This window comes from Dermacentor variabilis, chromosome 9, assembly GCF_050947875.1.
Source record: "Dermacentor variabilis isolate Ectoservices chromosome 9, ASM5094787v1, whole genome shotgun sequence".
Taxonomy (NCBI): Eukaryota; Metazoa; Arthropoda; class Arachnida; order Ixodida; family Ixodidae; genus Dermacentor; species Dermacentor variabilis.
Genome location: NC_134576.1, coordinates 33,082,162 through 33,097,953, shown reverse-complemented (window position 1 = coordinate 33,097,953; position 15,792 = coordinate 33,082,162). Strand labels below are relative to the sequence as shown.

The window sequence follows — 15,792 nt, the reverse complement described above, 5'->3', positions numbered from 1 at the left end:
CCATGTCATCAGGACGTAAAGTACCCGGGTTGGTATTCTTAGTTGACCACTTTAAAGAAACACTTCTGTGAATGCATGTTGCATGCTTGAAGTCACTTGTAGTGAATGCTATTTTAACTTATTTTCACGTGCAGCAGTTATCGAGAACGTCGAGGCAGGATGTCAGCCGCTGTAGTGGTCATTCGCTCTTGACGTTTCGTCATACAAAGACTACAGAAGTGTAAATAATACCGCCGATAATGGCCACCAAAAATATGGCATTTATATAATAAGAAAATCTTAAGTCTCGTCACGCTACGTTGTGTGGGACTGGCACGTGCTGTACGCAAATGTTGTACGTCAAATTATACACTAGCTCAGTGTCTATAGTGTTGGGCTGCTAAGCACGAAGTCGCGGCATTTAATCCTAACCATGGCTGCCGTATTTCGAGGGGGGCAAAATGCGAAAGCACCAGTGTACTTAGATTTCGGTGCACGTTAAGGAATCCTAGGTGGTCCAAATTTCCGGAGTCCCTCACTACGGCGTTCCTCACAATAAGCTCGTGGTTTTGGCGCCTAAAACCTCCTAACTTAATTTTAGTTTTAAGGTTACCCAGTAACTGGGTATTCGTGGTGTAATTAGGTGCAGTAGCACTACAAAATGAGAACGGACTAAGAAACACGGACCGCTGCTAAAGCTTGAGTTGCAGCTAGGGGCCGTGAAACTACTGTTCTATTCTCTATTCTAGGTCCACACCGACGGGTATAGATCCCTTGATTTGCATAATAGGCCGTATACTTGCATAATGAACGTACCTGGGTGTGGCCATGCAGGTGCTGCCAGAGCGGTTTGCACCGCTGACGTCAGCAACAGTGCAGCAATGTAGGTCGTCGGTGCGAATCCCATGCTGCCAGTGTACCTAGTGTCACGGCACAGCCTCGTCCTTGGGCGTTCGCCGTGGTGGGCTTCTTTCTCGTGTCGCGCTTACTGAACTTTGAGCGCCGCGATTAGATAGACACGTGTTTGCGAAGGCCTCGAAACAGTGCACTGGTTCCGGGTCTCCAGATCCTTGAGCGAGCGCGCGAAGTGAGCTTGAATGTTTTGGGAAGTACGGCAGTCGCGACGCCTCTGCCGTTATGCATTGATCGGCGGACAAGGCTTCCGATGTAGTAGTGTGACGTCATGCTCTCCTGCCCAAGGACGTCAATGCCGCTAGTGGATACCGATGATTGTGGACGACTTGAAAGCCGTTTTGGAGAGATAAGCTTATCGGCTCAAGCGAAGACACACGCCCCTTATTGTCGCAGGCCAGTACAGCAACGGCGATTCGGGGCGGCTATCGCTGCAATTGTTCGGAGCGTCCTGTTTGTTGACCCCGCGTGTCCAAAGTAAATGGTTGCCCAACAAATGTGATGCCTGTGGCGATAAGTTCCTTCAGCGTAATCGGCATAAAGGTCGTCGAGAGTGCACTACGGATGTGCAACACATTGTGTTGCATTTTAAAACATTGCATATAAGTACTTTGGAGCATGTTAAGGATTGAGGTTCCGCGCGAATCGGTCCTTGCGGTGGGTACGCGCTCTGAAAGGTTCGGTGGTAGCATTAGAGAAAGCTAAGCGCAACACATGGCAAGGAAGGCGGTAAGGCCCGCGGCGTGGGAGGGATCCTTCAAGATAGACAAGGGGAAGGATGGGAATGGAGAAGAAATCGAGTCGATCGGCAGAAACTGTCATGTCGATGCTAGACTGAAGCAAATGGACGGTGCGCAGGATGCCCATGTGAAACTGGTCGAATAGCTCAAAAATGAGCTCAATATGGAGCGTGATGAATGGAAGGTGGTGGAAGAAAGACTTCGAGAAGCCGAGGTAAAACTGAACCGCGCCGCCATCACGAATGAAAATGACAGTAACGAGAGAACGCCGTCTACACGTGTGACAACACCACAAGTGCCAACAAAGCGCGTGGAACACGTGGGAGGTGGGGTTAGGGCTGCTGGAAAGAGGTTCACCTACGTTGAAACTACCACAAAGGGAAAGCGAAAATGAAGGGGTCCATGCCCCGTGTCAAAACCGAATCACGCGAAAAAGGATGACCGAGGGAGGCAGGAAGAGGCCTCGACAGTAGGAGAGGAGGAGAAGATTATCATTGCCGGTGACTCAAATCAGACTAGGTGCACAAACGCGATAGCGGAGAGGGTGAAAGGCGGCAAAAGAGTGGCGGTTGGAACATTTCCAGGGCAAACATTGGGCTCTGGTTTGGAGCGAGCTTAAGAAAAACTCGCGGAGAAACCACAGGGACGCTACCTTGAAGGTCAGCCTAAATAACGTGCTAAACACGAAAGGAACACTACTAGCTCAGCGTTTGGCGAAAGGTGTAGACGACTTGCGCGAGATGTCCCCTCGGGGGCAGACTGTGTGTAGACGGTGTCGGAGGTACGTTTCTGGGATACTAACGTACAAAGAGCGGTTTCTCACAAATTGTTTCTTTCCTGATTTCGTCTTCTACTCTTAAGTAGTTACTCATGGCAGGTTTCTTTTCCACTACCGTCACCCATAGGTTATTTCAGCCTCGGCGATTTTCCGCTTGACGTTCTTTATTGTCATGTTGCTCACCATACAGGTCGTATGCTTGCTGATAAGATTACTAGTTCTTTTCCTCAACTGTGAATCAATGTTTTTCCTGTGCAGATACCTGAACACTCTCCCAGCCCATTTAGTTTCTTCCATATTCCTCAGCCGTTCTTCATACTCAATTTTACTGCGAGCTTCCCTCACTTCAAAACTAGTCCAGCCCATATCACCCTGCACAGCTTCATTTGTAGTCTTCCCATGAGCGCCCAATGCGAGGCGACCCACTGACCTTTGGTTCCCATCGAGTCCTGATTGTACCCCTGATTTAAAGCAAACAACCGCATTTCCAAATGTAAGTCCTGGAACGATTACACCTTTCCACATACCCCGGAGCACCTCCTACCTATTGTATCCCCATAGCGCTCTGTGTTTCATTATCGCCGTATTTCTCTTCCGCTTAACTATTATTGTTTTTCCTGTTTCCATATATCTATGGCCTTTGTTTATCCACATACCAAGGTATTTATATTCGTTCACAAGAGGTATTTCCTGGCCCTGTATTGACGCGGCCTCTTCACCGCTTTCATTGAATATCATAATACCTAATTCTTTAACATTAAATTTCAGACCTAAATTCTTGCTTTCCGGTCCACAGGTATTAGCCAGACATTGCATATCCCTTTGCTTGTTGCTAGCAGCACAATATCGCCCGCATAAAACAAACCTGGAAGCTGCTGCTCTACTAGTGTACACGCTTATTTCTATAAGAGGTTACAGCCTAGATTACTTCCCTCTTGCGCCCTTGCCATCCTCGTAATGTACATCATAAATAACGGTGGGGATGAAAGTTCATATCAACTTTCTCCTCGCTCCTAATCCCTTCCTATTCAATGCAAACGGCATTTTCTAGGTAAATTTCTCTTAAAATCTGTATGCAATCGTCGCGTAAGTCTTCCCCTTCCAGGGTACCCCCAAAAAGTTGCGATCTACGTTGTCATACGCTCCTGTAATCTCAGAGGGCCACATATAACGGTCTGCTTTCTATTCTTGATATTTCAATACACTGAGTAAGGACAGATGATTCATCATCCAGATGCCCGCTTATTCTGAAGTCATACTAAAGTTCTCCCAAATGCCATTATTCTCTGCCAATGGTTTCAGCAATAATTTAATTGCCTACACTGCTATCCTGTATATTACCGATGTAATGGTCAACGTCTAGATGAGTGAATTCTATCTTTTCCCTCTTTACTTTTATAAATTAAACTGATTCTAATTTCTCGCCAACTGCCCGGTATTCGTCTATCTCTCAAAGGCTTTTCTACTGTTTGCAACAGAGCTTCCTTAGCTTTTTTTTTTTTGGCCTAGTTCATAGCCTTAGTTCCTCAATCAGCCTAACGGGAACCTCGTCTAGTCCTGTGCCTGTGCCCTCGGGAATTTTCTCTGCAGATTTCTTCCCATTAAAATTTTTCCGCACCAGCTCCTTTTCGATCTGGTTCTCTTTCATGGTCTTTTTTTCTCAACTACAACCTCGTCATTGCCTAGGAAAGATTCGGCTGTTATTTTGATGATGCATTTTAATACCGCGCCTCCTCCCAGTTTGTTTCCATCTTCGTCTGGGATATGTTGTATTGTGCCAGACTTCCTGCCTAATACGTTTATGTGGTTCCAAAATATTCTAGGTGCGGCCTTTGGTTTCTCACATATTTCTGACAACCAACGTTCAATTCCACCTTCTATCTTTCTCTGTTTTTTCTGTATTTACTCCTTTCCATTTGGCTCCCTGATGGATGACCATTCCTACTGGCCCTCCCTTTCTTTCGTACCTAGCTCTGTTGCACCCTTCCCAGACATAATTCTCAATCACTGACGGCTCTTCCGAGTCTCTAAGGTGCGTTTCTGTAACCACGCAGACCCCTACTTGTTCTCTATTTAACTGCTCCTCAACCTCTGCCCACTTTTCCTTTCTTCTTGCACCCTGCATGTTTATGTAGCCTATTGCATGGCGAGCTTTCTTTCTTGCTTTCCTCCTTTTTCTGTTATTTACGGCAATCCTATACTGAGATTCCCTTAGGGGACCCTCCTCATTACTACCTACTCTGGCCTCCTGAGCGCACGTGGGCCCCCTAAAGAAGCAACAGCGCGACCTGCAAGTCGCCAGCTCCCTTCTCGTCCAGCCCTGTGATTGAAGTGGATCCCGTATTGTTGAAAACCACCATAGCTTCTCACTTCCGTGCTTACTTCTACAACCTCGAAACATTTCTCTCGGCTGATTTCCATATAGCCTCATTAGCAGCCAATACGGCTCGTTGTATGTTACTTTCTTGTACAGGCACCTCCGGCACCATGCACACCACGATCTGCACCTGAGAGGACAGATCGCGCAAGTCGCATACCATCGTCGCCAAGCGCTAGGCATGTACGGTCCCTTTTCTGCTTAGGACGTCATTTAGCCTGCCTGCTACTATGACAAAGTTGTGTCCGTGGGCATTTTTCCGTTTGCTTTTGCTCGCTCTAAGACAGCGCCTAATGCCTGCCTTGCAAATGTTCCTACCACCACTCTTTTATCGCCTTTCACCCTCTCCACCATTGCTCTTGTGCATCCAGCGAGGTTTGAGTCGCTGTAGATAATCACCCTTTCATTCTCTCCAAATGCCGAGGCATCTGCCCGCTTCCCTTTGCTAGTCGTTTCCGCGTGATTCGAACTTGACAAGGGACATCGACCCCTACGTTCCTGCTTTGCCTTTGTGGCCGCCCCAAGGTAGGTGAAAATCTTTACAGCTACCCCTTCCCCATGTTGCACGCATTCCACGTGCTTCGCTGACACTCCCTGTCCTGTCACGTCGACAGCCAGGGTTCCATTGTCGCGACCATACTGGTTCACGATGGCGGCCGTATTCAGCTTTACCTCGGCTGCTTGAAATCTTTTTCCACCGCCTTCCGTGCATTACACTTCGTATTTATCTCATTTTTGAGCTCTTCGACCTGTTTCACAAGCTCATCCTGCAAATCCTCCGTTTTCTTTAGCCTAGCATCAACATGACAGTGTCTACCGATTGACTCGATTTCCTTTCCATTTTAACCTGTCCCCTCGTTACATTGAGCAACCCCCGCACACTGCACAATTTACCGTCTTTCTTGCCTTGTGTTGCACTTAGCTTTCCCTAAGGCAAACATCGAAGCTTTCAGAGCACGTATCCTCTAGCAAAAACCGATACGCACAGGATCTAAATCCTTAAAATGTCGCAAAGTAATTCTCACCATGTTTTAAAAGCAATGAATGCCGCACAGTCTTCAGGTATGACAGGTGTTTGTACGTGTTCAACCACACGGCCGCGCTCTCACTTTTCTACCAAAGCAATTTTCCCGATACCCATGCACACACAGTAAAATCTGTTGTGTCCGTGATTAGTTCGGGTTTCGGTCCTCGGATGCGGACGGGTGCAGCCGCGTAGTGGGAGTGTCCGGAACTATGTGTGAACATTCCCCACTGTGCCGATGGGTGGAGCCACATCCCTGGCAAGCCCTGTTGTGGGACAATCACGTGGACGGTGTGTTCGCGCCAAGTGATGTAGTCAGGCCCCGCACACTCTCAAGTTCAACAAATGGCCACAGAGGGCGAAAAGTCAATCGAGGCGCGTTTCAGCGTAAGCGCGCAAGTGTAGCTACTGTAATTTGGTCGAAGACTTTAATTTGTGCTTTCTCTGCTAGGGGCGCTGAACATGCCGGATTTTTTACTTTACCCAAACCATTGACATAAACAATCGAGGTGTCTAAGGATGTTTTGTTACCTCAGACAAATAGGCAATTGATTTTTTGTAAACTTCGATTGTTGAAGCTGCTTTTTAGTCATAGCGTCAAGGTTTTTGTACTTGATTAACCACCGACAGCCATAGAGTTTCTCACTATAACACCTAGAGGGAAATCTGGCGCCACCGTCTATGGGGGTTTCTTAAGGGGGCACCGTGCCGTCATGGGAATGACGGTATATGTGTCTGCGAGGCTCGTGTTGGCTAGTGTTGTAAGAGGCTTCGTCTAAAACGTGGATATGGCTACACAAATAACGCGTTCTCAAAGTAAAATCTTCATAAAATGTTTCCATTCACGCATATTACATCTTTACTCACCTACAATGCATGACGACGGGAAGAAAAGCAAGAACAGACGACAAACTGTTTCAAAGTGAGCGCGAACCTTGTCGTCTGTCCTCCAACTTTAGCGGCCCGCTGATACTTTTTACGTATCATATAATCGTACGAGCAATAACAAGTTCTTATAGTTAAACAAAACATGTTTTTGCGTAATAATAAAACCAAAACAGCCTTTCACGTGCTGTTTTAGTAGAAAATGAATCGTTGTGACAGACGGAACGGTGCTAGCCAAGCGCGTCTCCAAGGTGTCCTGTCTCTCCAAGAACGATGCCAATCCGAAGTCACAATATACCGGCATTCCCATGCATACCACAGCGCAGCAGCGCCAGATTTCCCTCTAGGTAATGTAGTGAGAAACTCTATGCCGACAGCCGACAGCCTATTGGTATCAATGTGTTTCCTGGCCGTTGGCGTTCGAATACTACGGCGGTAAAACATTTTCGAAAGCATGCTGGTTTCGTCTGCGAGTCATTACATAGACTTGCTGTAAAGAGGTCTACTCTTGGCAAAAAATAGTGCGTCGTTTTGTTTTGGGCGTTGATTATCATAATGAATGCGGCGGTGGTTGAGGGAGTACGCTTGAAGGTACGTTTTTATGCCGTTGATCTCCATAACACCGTAAGTACGCAAACCGATGTCGCAGAACACCCGATGCATCATTGTGTGTTCTCCGTCATCGCTTGTTTGCTGTACGCCTACTAATTCTTCATTTCTTCTTCAAGTGTTGTACCCTCCTTTTGTCCTTGTTCTCTTGTGCTTCACTTACAGTATGTCGTTCCGTCAGCTGTAATGCGCATTTGCAAAACCAATACGTTTGATAAGACGCAGTGGTTATCATAATTTTACTACACATGTATTAAGCTGGCACATATGGTTCAGATACAGATGCCTGTTTGCGGACTTGCTCGACGTTGATGCGGAGATTAGGATAATTATGCCACCCGTAAGGAAGAGGCAGCTGACGGCCGTAAGCTGTTGCGTTCTTTCCGCCAAACTACCCGGCCTGGTAGTGCTGTAAAGATGCTGTACAAAAGTGACACGCGGTGACAGGGAAATTATTATACTTAGCAGCCGACCGTACGTTTTGTAGCTTAGGTCTTCTTTCTTGTGCGCTTGTGCTACCCTTATTAATGAGCCATTTCTTGACTATGTTCTTGACTATGTAACCGCGTTTGTGTGGATGCGTAGACGTGTGCTCTTTGTTGTACTTGTAAAATGCAAATAAAATATTTTCAGGCTTACTCAATCTTTGGTGTCGTGTGCGTTTATTCCAGTCGAGGCCATCGTGCCACCTGGAAACCGCATTCTGTCAGTAGCCGTACACGAAATGCGACAGCTGGAGCGCGGCGGCACAACTCGGGGTAACGGCCGCGTAATAAACGAAAACCCGCTCGGGATGCCCTTAAAAGTCAGTTCAGTGTGCCTCAACTCGATATGACTCAGCGCTACATGTATTCTGCTGCGCCTCGATCGTGCTACCGGCAGTTTGGTTGCTGTGTGGCAAACGTAGCGCCTACATATATATAAACTGGCGGGTGCACGTCGAGGCGCAGCAGCCAGAAACCCAGTAAAGCCACAGAACACCTGGTAAAGCCAACGGCCATACTGTGCAAAACCCCGTTTCCGTTTTCTGTTGTACAGCGCCACCTGTGGTCGCATACTTTAGTTCACGACGCCACCGCTACGCTTATTTCCGTAGCACTGTGGAAGGCACAGTTTCCCTTCTCTAAGTTTGTATAGGTGTTCTGTGATGTAGTGTGGTCGCCATCTCTCCGACAAGGCTACGTTCTTTATGTGTACTATGTGAGGAATAAAGTAATTCCCAGTACATAACATTGGCGACGAGGCGGATCACCTGTGGCAGGGAAGCCCCGAGGGCATCAAGGTTGTGTCGGACAAATGGGCTGCATTTGTGTCTTCCGAGATACAAGACTTCTACCAGAGAAATGGCATTCGAAGCGTAACGTCAGCCCCTTACCATCCTGCTACAAACGGGCAAGCAGAACGTTATGTTGGAGAACTGAAGAGGGCACTGGCCAGAGAACCGTCCGGTTCGCTCAGTGTTCGCTTGTCACGTTTCCTGTTTCGGCAGCATACCACTGTATATCAGTCAACCGGGCTAACACCGGCTAAAGCCATGTTCGGGCGGGAGCTGCCAAACCAGTTGGACCTCATCATTGTATCGGAAGGACAGGAGGCTGCACAACCTGACCTACCCAAGAGTCGTCAACTCATGCAAGGAGAAGCCGTATGGGTAAAACAATTCGGCAAGGGGCCAGACTGGGCAGAAGGAACTCTGGTTAAAAGGATGGGCCACAGATCCTGGCTTGTGAAATGCGCAGGAAGAATTGTTAGACGCCATCTAAACCAGCTCAGGAAGCGCACCGGCGAAGTTAAGCTGGACAGACAAGCCTTAGCAACGCTCACGTGGGGCATGGACAGTAATGCCCCACGTGAGCGTGGGGCATTACTGTCCCACGCTCACGCTCATAGCTGGTGTACATTAAGCACACCAGCTATGCCACCTTCACGTCCACTCGAATCCGAATCGAGCATACCAAAACGACCAGCACGGATCAGACGGCAGCCTACGTGGTACAAGGCATCCTTCTAAGGGGGAAAAGTGTTGTGTCCGTGATTAGTTCGGGTTTCGGTCCTCGGATGCGGACGGGTGCAGCCGCGTAGTGGGAGTGTCCGGAACTATGTGTGAACATTCCCCACTGTGCCGATGGGTGGAGCCACATCCCTGGCAAGCCCTGTTGTGGGACAATCACGTGGACGGTGTGTTCGCGCTAAGTGATGTAGTGTGGTCGCCATCTCTCCGACACGGCTACGTTCTTTATGTGTACTATGTGAGGAATAAAGTAATTCCCAGTACATAACAAAATCACTAATAGCTATTAGTCTTGCCACTTCCAAACTTCCTTTGAAAGGCTATAAACACTTAAATGTCCCACATGGTTGCACGTATTGAAACACGCGGCGAGAAAGGACGCTCTATCCTGCAAAACCAGATGTACACGAAACACACCAGCGCACACGAATAAAATAAAGAAAAGAAAACTAGCCAATTACTATTTAAATGCTAAAATTTAGCAAATCAATAACAGAAGCAAGGTGAAAGCATGCAGAAAAAAATCTTTTTGGCCGACTCCAGTCCTATGTTTCACTCCAATGTTTGTTTCCGTCACCGCCATGGAGCACTGGCAAAACGCGTCCCTACCTGTGCAACTCCTACATGTCGGGACACCTATTAGAACACAACGCAACTACAATGCAAAGTTTGCACGTATGGACGCTTCGTGGCGCGCATGTCGCATCGCGTGACAGGTGGCAGGATATGATGCTTATGGCGATGACTGTTATCATGATGCCAAATTGCAAGCATCCCTTTTGAAACGGGCGATGATGAACAGTCACCTAGGCTGCTTGATTTAATCAGGTACTCCAGCATGTTTTTCACTCTAGCATATTTTATACGTCTCTTTAATCTTGTTTTTCTTCTTCAAGACAATCAGACCATTTCTTTGCTAATTTCCCATAGTTCTCAGGAGCCTGGCTATATAGCTGCGATGGACACCGGAAGTGGCCGACAACATCGCGAGCCGAAACGGCTGTTGCAATGAGCCAATAACACCTTACATTGTCACAGCAGAAAAACAAGGGAAAAAAGGAAAGAGTTTGCCATGCAATAGGCTACACAAACTTGCAGGGCTGCAGAAGAAAAAGTGGTTAGATAATGAGGAGCAGTTAAATAGAGAAAAAAAACAGGTATGTATACAGTCACAGGAACATACCTTAGAGACTTAGAAGAGCCACCAATGTTTGAAAGTTATGTTTGGGAAGAGTGCACTAGAATAAATCGGAAAGAAAGGACGAGGGAGTGGGCGCTCACGGGAAGACTACTTAGGAAGCTAAGCAAGGTGATATGGGCTGGACAAGCTTTGAAGTGATGAAAGCTCACAGTAAAATTGATTAGGAAGAGCTAGTGAGGAAAGTAAATGGGTCGCGAGGTTGTTCAGGTATTTGAGCAGGAAGCAATGACACAGTGGAGAAAAAGAACTAGGAAGCTTACCGCAAGTACGCGACCGGTATAGTAAGCAACATGGTAACAAAGGACACCAAGCGTAAAGTCAGAGAGGCTAAGACAATCGCATGGGCGGCGGCAATAGCAAAGAAACTGCTATGAGTAATTACCTATGACAACAAAATGAAATCAGCAACGGATCAATATATGATAACTCAAAGGCAAGCGCATTTTTTTAAAGAGAGATCAGGATGCCTTAGAACGCGTAGATATAAAGCGAGGTACAGCAAGGAGGAAGAAGTGTGTGCTTGCTAGAGAAACGATGGAACATGTTTTATTAGAATGTGAAGTTATCCACTGCGCTGTCGGTTTAGGCTCCCCTGGCCTCCTTGGAGACTTGGTTTCAGGGATAGCAGGGAGAAAGTAAACATGGCCGCAATAGAGATAAATAAGGGGCGATCGGAGGTTTGGTGGTGGAAAAGAAGAGAGACCACGAACATCTGAAGCGTACGAGAACGATGTTCCTAGTAGTGGTAATAGTAGCTATTTTTTAAGACAGGAAGGACATTATGCAAAATAAGAACAAGACCTTAGCGGCGAAATCCCCTACCCCGTTTTGAAGGGGACGCTCATAGCATTCATTCATCCATCCATACATATGCCCGAATGGATCTTTTGGCTTGTCTAAGGAAATTAAACAGAGACGGACATAAGGGTCGTCGTTTCTCCTGTGCTGGTAACGCTCCACAGTGAAGGCAGCGTGTTTAGTCATGGGAAATCGTTTGTCAATTGGGAGAAAACCATTTGAAAATGGCCTTCTATCAAAATGTTACTTGAGTACACGTAATTGACTTCTGGGTATGAATGGGCTAAGGTGTGTGAGCGTGTTTGTGTGTGTGTGTGTGCTATTTTTGTTGCACATGAGATTCTGGCTGACGAACTCCTCAAGCGCCTATTCTTCTAGCTTCATTTTTTTATTGCAAAAATACGTCAGCTTCTTTGAATAAGTTATTCCCTCTGCACATTTACTGGCTTGAAAGTGCAACTCACGTAAGTACAAATCAGATTAAGGCAACTAATGACACATCCCACACACCAATATTTCACAGGTGGAGGTTTCAACTTATCGGTGAAGGTGTTGTGCCTAGTACGTCGTCGCCTAGGCAGACGTCGCTCTCATGTCCGCTCTCAGTGCACACGACCCACCGCAACCTAGGGCGGTGATTAAGTAGCTATTGACACGGCTTCTGATGAATATCTTATGTATACATGAATTGAATCTTGAACACGAATTTCTTTTTTTTTTTGTAGTTAGCTTCTGGGTCCTGTGGTGAAAAGCAAAACAGAAGAAAATCCAGAGCGCCGCCTTCAGAAAGACATTCCGATGCGACATAGACACTCAGCACCTCTCTTGCCGTGACGCCCGCAATGCGCTCAACGCACGCGAACGGGTACCGGTATCCACTTATGCGTGATTCGGCCCGTTGTTTTTGTAAGCTTTACTTTTATTTTCGGCCACTTGTGTTCTGTTGTAGTGTCCTTGATATATTATTGTCTCAAGCACGCCAGGCCTCTTGGCGCGCTGGAGTGAGCCGGTACACAGTAAGGCCAGTGGCAACTTGCACCTGCCAGAGGCCTCTACGAAGCCCTAACTTATCGCGGCAGTGTTACTCACACTGAACGCCAGGGATGCGCAGAAAATTAGACGACGTCCAAAATAACACGGAGCTATGCTCGGCCGCTGGTATGACTGGTATTGAGCAGATTTCCACTTCTAATTTCCGTACGCCGAGTCATGCGGAGCAGGAGCGCTTGAACATTTTCCGATCTCGGACACTCTTGTCACGCGAAGAGCGATCAGAGATATGACGGCGAATGTTTATTTTGTCCCACTCACATTATTTGCAGGTTCGTCACGCTGTGCATTTAGGCGTTTTACTGTCAACTTTAAAAAGCTCCACCGCGATTTGCCGCTAGTTTCATTTTCGAATATTTCGACTGCCTGGCAATCGTAGATAGCTTACTTAATTTGTTTACCCTAAATTCTGTCTTTTTCTGTCTTCATTTCTTTCTATTTTGGCCGATACGTCGCTGCATCAAGAAGTGGCACTATCGCTGCCGCTTTGGCTAATGCTAGAATCGAAATTGGCTGCTGTTGTTTTGGCAGCTATGTTCCCGTTTCACTGGCTCGTGTGGTCAGGTGTGTGCTCATGTGTTCGTCCGCCCTCGTAAACCATTCCCACCCCAGCGTCAGCAACTACTCCCACTGCGTCGTCAAGACATGGAATATTTACTGAAAGACTTTCGAGACTCGACATAGTTAACGGTAAAGATTAGCCTACTGCTCGGCGAACTAAACGTACTTCTTCAGAATGAAAAATATTGGTAGGCTTCGTGTGCCAGTGATTTTGTGCTTGCGAAGTAAATACAGCGGTGGTGTACATATGCGATGTATGGCTGCCTGTCGAGTGCAGGGCCTCAGTGAATTTAATGTCGGTGCGTTCGCGCGAACTGTCATTCGCTTATTTTATTGCCAAAATGGAAAGCTAAAATATCTTGCTAATAATAAATTGTATATTGGTGAACAATCGTTGCTGATCCTGAAATGTATGTAAGGAGACTTCGAAATGCTGTTGAATGGGGACTCTTAGATGTACCTATGAAGTGGAAATGAACCAGTCGCTGTTGATTCTGAAATGTACGTACCGAGATGAAATCTTGCAATGAATCAGTCACTACTTACTCTGGAATGTAAGCCAGCAGACGTTGATTGTTCCAATTAATTCAGCCCTTTGTGACTCTGCAAGGTATGCAAGGAGATCTTGAGATGCCATTGGATCAGTAGCTGCTGATTGCCAAATTCTAACGAGATGTTGAGATGTTGAAATGAATAAGTCAGTGGAGATTTTTTAAGTCTAAGAAAAAAGATGATGCTGCGCAGAGGCACCGGCTATAGTATACAATATGCAATAAAAATGTATGCGTCTAAAAATTTCCGGAGTAACACCGAAAAAACAAAGCAGTAGCGATACAAAATTCACAAGGACCAGTTCCCGCGAACGAATCACAAGTCGTGACATACAAGCCACAAGTTCATAACCCAAGTTCGCAAGCCAGAACATAGGCCCAATGTAACCTGTGTAAAAGAAAGTAAAGCAATAAGAAAAAGAATAAAAACGTAGTGACTGCAGAACAATGCGCCATACACCACAATATATTTTATATAGTGAACAATGAACGTACAAGAACATCTCTCGAATTATTAGCTATGTGTCGTCACAAGTGTAGCGACCGTCCATGCATACGCCAGAATAAATGTCAATGTCAGTAAATGTCACTGTCCAGGAAGACTAGCATCGTCCAAATAGTTTTAAAGACTAATAATTTTTTTAAGTTTTCGCTTTTTTCAATGAATTCTGCAAATGCATATAATGTCCATATTTGTAGTGCTTCTGTTGGCCACGCACCCAAGAGTTTCTCGAACCACAATGGTTTCGTATCATGAATGTCCAGTTCTCACGATAGCCTTCGGCGGCTACGTAAAGGAAGGTGTTCTACATCTTCGGTTTCTTTTGTTGTTGTGAGCACATTTGTTGGCAACAAGCTTTGCAATACACTAATGAATAATTGTAATTAACTTGACGCTGCCTCTCAGGTGATCGCAAAAGTCCCACAAAATTTTTATTATTGCATGGTTGTGAATCATAATTTTTAATAATATTATACGGATATTTAACGTGACCTTGCGTCACCATGCGGAAAGAACACGCCCACTGAACTGTGGTATGAGACGCCATCAGCGACACCTACAGAGCGACACCTACAGCGCACCTACAATGTCTCATTGCTAGAGAAAAATAAACGTACTGTTGAGGTGGCATTTTGCATTTCTCTAATATATTCTGTAACATTCGTTCGAAATCAGACAAAAGCTAACCTACCAAATCATTCCAGTGAACATCGAAGACCGTAAAAGGCTTGCGCCAATCAATACAACAAAACATTAAAATCACCTATGAAAATAAGCTTGCTTTCAGTTAACATAGTCATGTGATCGCAAGGCTAGACAATTCATTCACGAGGAAATTAGGGACTTTTCTACAGAACACATATATTGACATTCCGAGTATTTTAATGGCAAGAACAAGCTTTCGCAGCTATTCATTTGCCTTAAAACCACACCATACTACAGATGTTTTAAGAGTATTTCTAACCCACCGTATTCAACGAAATATGCTTTAGCTGGAAGAAATTAGAACCAAATCGCTAACTTCACCATGTAACAAGGTTTCAGCAATGATTGTTATGGGTGGATCGCGTTTAAGAAGCAAAATTTCGCACTTTTCAACCTTATTTCCAAGGATCTGCGCATTCAAATTTACTACTGTAATTCTTTTGGCTCATTACATGTGATAGATCACTTTGGGGCGCCCCTTCGTTTAGAAAATGCTACTCATTCATCTTTCGGGTCATCCGTTGCGAACTGTGGGGCATCATCTTTTATTGTCATGCAAAAATAATAAAATGACTTTTCCTCTCGGTGAGTTGAAGCGATTTCGCAAAGTTGAAGCACGAGCTTTACACGCGTGGAATACAAATATTCGTTCCCTTAAACTCACTGGCATTTTCTTTGAAGACCTGTTTTTCAGTACAATCTCAGAAACAGGCAATCACTAGGGTGGGCTTCAGAAAGAGGTATGAAACAATTGATCCCATCCATGTCTTTAATCATACAATCAAGAAACCCGCAAAAACCAATATCTCTGCATGTTTTTCATTGATCACTGAAAGGCGTTTGATTCAGTAGAGATACCACCAGTCGTGAAAACAGTGCGTGGTCAAGCACTACAGAAAATGTACGGAAATATCTTAGCAAATATCAATAACGCTTCTACAGCTACCTTTACTTTTCACGGAAAAAATGCAAAAGTGGTGATCAAGGAAGCTGGATGAGAAGAAGTATTCATGTTGTTAGACTGGGAAGGAGTAGGCGTGAGGACCACGGGTAGCATCTCTGCGACTTGCGTTTGCAACAGATATTCTACCGCTCAACAACGATGGCGA

General features: G+C 45.8%; 2 protein-coding genes across 2 annotated transcripts in view; one reads left to right on the top strand and one right to left on the bottom strand.

The window, feature by feature from the left end:
- LOC142592591 (astacin-like metalloprotease toxin 5) overlaps positions 1–1,168 on the bottom strand; it is an 85,635-nt gene extending 84,467 nt beyond the window's left edge. Inside the window, exon 1 of the mRNA XM_075704124.1 lies at positions 796–1,168. Within this exon, the coding sequence (XP_075560239.1) occupies positions 796–886 (91 nt within the window). The 5' untranslated portion in view covers positions 887–1,168. The remainder of the gene's footprint in view (positions 1–795) is intronic.
- Positions 1,169–8,838: 7,670 nt separating this feature from the next.
- LOC142558293 (uncharacterized) overlaps positions 8,839–15,792 on the top strand; it is a 39,329-nt gene continuing 32,375 nt past the window's right edge. Inside the window, exon 1 of the mRNA XM_075670443.1 lies at positions 8,839–8,955. Coding sequence (XP_075526558.1) covers positions 8,839–8,955 — 117 coding nt within the window. The remainder of the gene's footprint in view (positions 8,956–15,792) is intronic.